The sequence below is a fragment of the Petaurus breviceps genome, unplaced genomic scaffold (genome assembly GCF_028583685.1).
Source record: "Petaurus breviceps papuanus isolate PSGF00001 unplaced genomic scaffold, PetGlider_PUasm1.0 174, whole genome shotgun sequence".
In the NCBI taxonomy this organism is placed as follows: Eukaryota; Metazoa; Chordata; class Mammalia; order Diprotodontia; family Petauridae; genus Petaurus; species Petaurus breviceps.
Window position 1 is genome coordinate 16,141,026 of NW_027185761.1, and position 6,000 is coordinate 16,147,025.

Sequence of the window (6,000 nt, forward strand, 5' to 3'; positions counted from 1 at the left end):
GTAAAGGGAGGTAACTTAGAGCCTTCCTTAAGCAAAGGGAGTAAAGGAGGTGGGGAGGCAGTTAATCATGAGTTAGTTCATCCTTTCCACACCTAATGGCTGATTAACCAAGCACTCTACCTCCCTCATGGAACTCAGTTCTAATCTAGCCTCAGTCCCCACCAAAAGCATTCTTCTAGTGCAGCGTGGAAAACAGTTTACCACAATATGGTAACTCCTAGCTAGCATTCAGTATCTTCCTGCTAAATGAGGAAGTTGGGCTAAATGATCTCTAATAACAGCTGGGACATCAAGGTGGTGAGTGGGTAGATAAGAGCTCCAGGCCTGGAGTCAGGAAGACTCATCTTCTGAATTCACATCCAGCCTCCGACACTTCCTAGCTGTGTGACCCTGGGCAAGTCACTTAACCCTGTTTGCCTCAGCTTCCTCATCTGTAAAATGAGCTGGAGAAGAAATTGGCAAACCACTCCAGTATCTTTTCCAGGAAAACCCTAAATGAGATCACAAAGAACCATACGTGACCAGAATAACTAAACAACAACTTTAGAAGAAGGTAACTAAGTGGCTCAGTGGACAGAGAGCTGGGCCTGGATCCCTCCAAACTCAGGAAGACCCAAGTTCAAATCTGGTCTGAGACACTTACCAGCTAGCTACATGACCCTGGCCAAGTCACCTAACTCTGATCGCCTCAGCTTCCTCATCTGTAAAATTAGCTGGGAAGGGATCAGCAAACACTCCAGTATCTCTGTCAAGAAAATCCCAAAATTGAGTCACAAAGAGTCATACACAACTGAAATGAAACAACAGTAACAATAGCTGACACTGGATGTAGCAATCAGACGTCTGTAGACCTTCTGAAGTACAAGCATTGCATTTGTGATTCAAGAATCTGGCTTGTTCCCAGTCACAACACAGTAAGAGTAAGAAACAGATCATATGTGTGTGTGTACATATGAATGAAGATGCACATATATCCTGTATTGACCTCTCTGGGGGTATGCCATCTCCTCCTAGTAGCATGGAAGCCTCGTAAAGGCAGATACTGGGTCACTTTGACAGGACATAGTTCCTTAAGCACAGCAGGCATTTAACAAACACTTGTTGGCCAACCGATCCTATGAACCACAGAACATAAGTGCTAGAAGGGAGGCGCCTAATTCTGAGAGAAAATAACTCACATTTCTGTAGCACTGAAATGTGGATGAAGCACATTCCTTACAAGAGCTCCAAGGCAGGCTGTCAGAGAGTCTCATCCCTGCCTTCCAGATGAGAATAACACTAAGGCCCAGAGAAATGAAACCTTTTGTTCCAGGTTCACACAGCTAGAGACAAGAGTCCAAAGTCCAACCAAACCCCTCTGATTCCAATTTCCACATTTGTGCCACTAACACCATCTATCCTCACTGTACAGATGAGGAAACTGAGCCCCAGAGACATGCACTGACTTGTGGAAGGTCACAGAAAGCAGCTGTACTGATTACCTGCCTGAACTCAGCGCACTTAACTGCCCTTTGCCTCAGTTCCTACTCTGTAAAAGAGGGAGAAAGGCAAAATCTCCAGACTCTCAGCTTCTGTTAAGTACTAGACTTATGAACCCATGATCACTGGTGGAAAGACAGAACCCGAGACCTCATCAGGGGAAATGACTTCTCCATGGCCACAATGAGCATTTCTATAGACGTCTTTAGAACTCACAGAGTGCTTTATAGAAAGCTTGGCATGATAGGGTATATGTTCTATGTTGTGGCATGTTATGCTATGCAATGATGTGGTATTATGTGGTACAGTGCAGTGGGTGTCATGTCACGTTACACTATGTTGTGTTATATGATTCAATTAGTCATGTTAAATATTTCATGTGTTGTATGTTATATATGGTACATGTTACCTTGTGCTGTGTTGCAATGCTATGTTACACGTTGAAATGTTATCTGTTATGGCCATGCTATGTGGTTGTGTGTTATGTTATGTTGTGTATATCATGTTATATGCCATGATACTGTGTTGTGATACATTATGTGGCATGCTGTTGTTATGCTAAATTACATGATATGTTATGGTATGTTACATAGTAGGTATATTATGAAATGTGTTGTTTTGGCCAATATGTTATGATATGTTTTGCTTGACTGTTATGATATATTATGTGGTGTATGATATTGTTGTTATATGTTGTTATGCTTATATTATTATGTGATGTTATATGTTTCAAAGTGTTGTGATATATCAAGTTACATGTTATGTTCTTTGGGGCAGCAGGGTGGCCCAGTGTACAGAGGACTGGGCCTGAAATCAGGAAGACCTGAGTGCAAGTCCAGCCTCAGACACTTACTAGCTATATGACCCTGGGCAAGTCACTTAGCCCTGTCTGCCTCAGTTTCCTCATCTGAAAAATGAGCTGGAGAAGGAAATGACAAACCACCCTAGTGTTTTGCCAAGAAAATCCCCCAAAGGGTGGAAAGAGACCGACACCACTGACAAGGACTAAACAACAACACGTTATGCTTGGAAATATTGTGCTATGTTAAAGAACAGCTGGGCGGTGCAATGGAGGAAGCTGCTGGGCCTAGAACTGGTAAGATCTGAGTTCAAAACCGACTTCACACACTCGCTGAGCTGTCGGCCAGCTCACTGAAGCCTGCCTCTATTTCTCACCTGTAACCCGGGGTAAAGAACATGCCGACCTCCCAGGGCCAGCCCGGGGGGGTCCCGCCCGGGGGGTCCCGCCCACGTGGCCGCACCAGCCCCGGCGCCCCACGCTGCCCCCCCCTCCCGTTCGCGCCCCTTTTCCCCTCCTTTCCCCCCGACCCCAGGCGCCCGGCCCCGCCCCCCGGCCCTTACCGCCGATGATGGTGCGGATGAGGGAGGCGTGCCCGGGGCAGTCCACCAGCGTGAACTGCAGCTGCCCGGGCCCGGCCTCGGCCTCGGCCTCGGGTCCCGGGCCCGGCTGCAGGCGCGCCGGCAGCGGCACCGAGAAGCACGAGAAGCCCAGGTCCAGCGTGATGCCGCGCTCGCGGCTCTGCGGCTGCTTGTCGAAGGCGGCCGTGGCCGCCGTGGTGCTCAGCGCCCGCGCCAGGGCCGTCTTGCCGCTGTCGATGTGGCCCAGGACTCCCACGTTCACGTTCACCCGCCGCCCGGCCATGGCGCTGCCCGCGCTGCCCCCGCCACCCGGGAGACCACCTGGTCCCACCCGCAAAGCGGCCCGCAGCAACGCGGCCCGGGCACGTCCGTTCCGCCCCTGCCGCTGCCCCGCCCGCCCGCGGGCCACGCGCCCGCCAGGCTCGGCGCTCGGACCGCCCAGGCCGGGCCTGGCGCGGAGCGCGGCCCAGTCGAGTATTGGCTGGGCGGGCCCGGGTGCACCGAGGGTTGTGTTAACAGTGAAGTGAGAGTGGGGAGTGCGGGGACGAACGGGACAACGGCCCCTTTGCAATTAACTTCTTGTCTGATCAGTAACGACCGCTGGCACACCCCTTTAAGGTGTGCAAGGAACTTTGACAAATGTTGTAGTATCTAATGTTTGTATTATCATGCAAAATTGAGATAAAAATATCTTTATAAATATCTATCATTTTATCACAAATACTGCGATGGGGCAGGGGGGGGGGGGAGGGATTATCCCCATTTTATAGATGACGAAACACAGCTAAGAAGTGTCTGAGGCTGAATGTGAACCTGGGTCTTCCTGACTCCAAGTCCAGATCTTCTAGCAAAACTGCTGGCTCCATCACGCCTGGATGCACCTCACTTGATTCTCCCTTAATATTAGTACCTTCCCTCTATTGGTTACTTACAATTGATCCCATATGTATATGTGGATGTGTGTGGATGTAAAATGTATCATATAATAATTGTAATATACATTATATTATGTATTGTATAATTAATGTGATGTATAATAATTGTAACATACATTATAGTATTTATTATCTAATGTGATGTATAATAATTGCAATATACATTATAGTATTTATTATTTAATTAATGTGATGTCGTAATGTATTGTTCTACATTGTATTGTTACTAATGTATTATAAATTAATATGTAATGTTTTATTGTAGATTATATTGTTTATTATATATATGTAGTTGTTTTCATATTTCTCCCCCATTAAACTGTGAGCTCCTTGAGAGCAGGGACTATTCAATTTATTCCTTTTTTGTATTCTCAGCACCTAGCACTTTGCCTGGCAAATATATAGTAGGTGTTTAATAAATGCTTATTGGTCACTTGACTAGAGAGGAGCAAACCAAAATATCCCAAAGGCCAGGAAACTCAACAAGCATTTACTGAGTGCCCATTCTGTGAGTGATAGGAACCAAAGCAGTGAGCTCCTCCTCATAAACTCCTAACAAGTGCAGAAGAAGTCCCAGACGGAATCCTGATGGGAAAATCCAGAAAAAGTCACAATAAGTCCTTCATCCAGCCCAGCTCAGCACAGGGGACATAAGACAAGTAGATCTGCAGACACTAAAGACAGTCACACTAGGAGTGCACTAACATCCTGAGAGAGACTGAAATGGGGCAGGAGGGACCCAACACAAACAGGGTCACCCCACCCAGATGCATACTGAGGTAGACTGGCAGCATTGTCTTCTTCCAGCCAGTCTTGGGTGGCATGCAGATCCTGTGTGGAGTGAAAAGGGGCACCATGGTGGACTCCCAGAAAAGAAGGTCTTGTTTGGTGTCCAGAGAAAAGAGGAAGTTTAGAATCCATCAGCAACAGTGATGTGGCTCAGACCTCAAGCACAAAGCTGGGTCTCCTTCCAATGTCTAGCTCAGCCTACAAAGGAATAACTGCTACAAGAATCCCAGACTAAAGGGGAGCATCCAGTTCTGCCACTCTTAAGAAAACAGAACTTTCCAGATGTCTGAGAAGAGCTAGGTCCAGGAGCATCTACTCTTGCTCAAACTTGCAGAGCTTAGACCAGGGAGATAACTATCAGACTTTGCCCTGGATCAAACCTGAAAGTTTGCAGGCCCACAGCCTGTCCCTGAAATTCTGGAATAACAAATTAACTACACCAAGAAAGTAGCAACAGAACCAGCCCAGACCTCTCTAGAAGTCCCTAAGAACCTAGCCCTAACATCAAACCTAATGTCAGAAAATAGGCTGGGAGAAAGGGCAAAAAAAAAAAAAAAAAAAAAAAAAAAATTATAATTAAACATAAAAAAAAAAAAAAAACAAAAAAAAAAAAAAAAAAAAAAAAAAAAGCACCATAATGACTTATTATCATTGCAAAGACTCAAAACACAAAAACAGAAGAGAATGACTCAAAAACATTTACAAGCAATGCATGTCAAAGAAAAACACAGCTTGGGCACAAATTCACAGAATTCGTGTAGGAGATGAAGCAAGAGTTTAAAAAGAGAAAGGACTTTAAAATGTTTCTATAAATTGAATGAGAGCATTTAAGGGGGGAAATGGAAAAGAAATGAAAGCTATGGAAGAAAAAAATTGGAAAGGAAATTAACAGCTTGGCACAAGAAGTACAAAACCTTGACTAAACAACAAATTACCTCAAAATTAAATTAAGACCAAATAGCAGCTGTTGACTCCATGAGGCACCAAGAAATATTAAAATATAATGAAATATTAAAATATCAAAAGGTTGAAAAAATAGAAGAAAATGTAAGTTATCTCCTAGGAAAAAAACTGACCTGGAAAACAGATCAAAGAGGAAAAAATGTATCTGCCATAACCAAAAAAGAGAAGCTAGATATCATATCTCAAGAGATCTTAAAAGAAAACTGCTCAGGTCTCCTAGAACTAGAAGGCAAAGAGGAAATAAAAAGCATCCATTGGTCACCTCCAGAAAGAAACTCTAAAATGAAAACTCCCAGGAACAAAATTCAGAGCTTCAAGGTAAAAAAATTAAAATCCTGCAAGCAACTAGAAAGAATTAAAGTATTGAGGAACCACAGTCAGGATCATACATGATTTAGTAGCCACTACTATAAAGATGCAGAGAACTTGGAATGTGATAGTCCAAAAGGCAAAG

General features: G+C 44.7%; 1 protein-coding gene across 1 annotated transcript in view; it reads right to left on the reverse strand.

The window, feature by feature from the left end:
- The window catches only part of EEFSEC (eukaryotic elongation factor, selenocysteine-tRNA specific), a 332,250-nt gene extending 329,059 nt beyond the window's left edge, over positions 1-3,191 (reverse strand). Inside the window, exon 1 of the mRNA XM_069083816.1 lies at positions 2,842-3,191. Within this exon, the coding sequence (XP_068939917.1) occupies positions 2,842-3,142 (301 nt within the window). The 5' untranslated portion in view covers positions 3,143-3,191. The remainder of the gene's footprint in view (positions 1-2,841) is intronic.
- Positions 3,192-6,000: the final 2,809 nt, after the last annotated feature.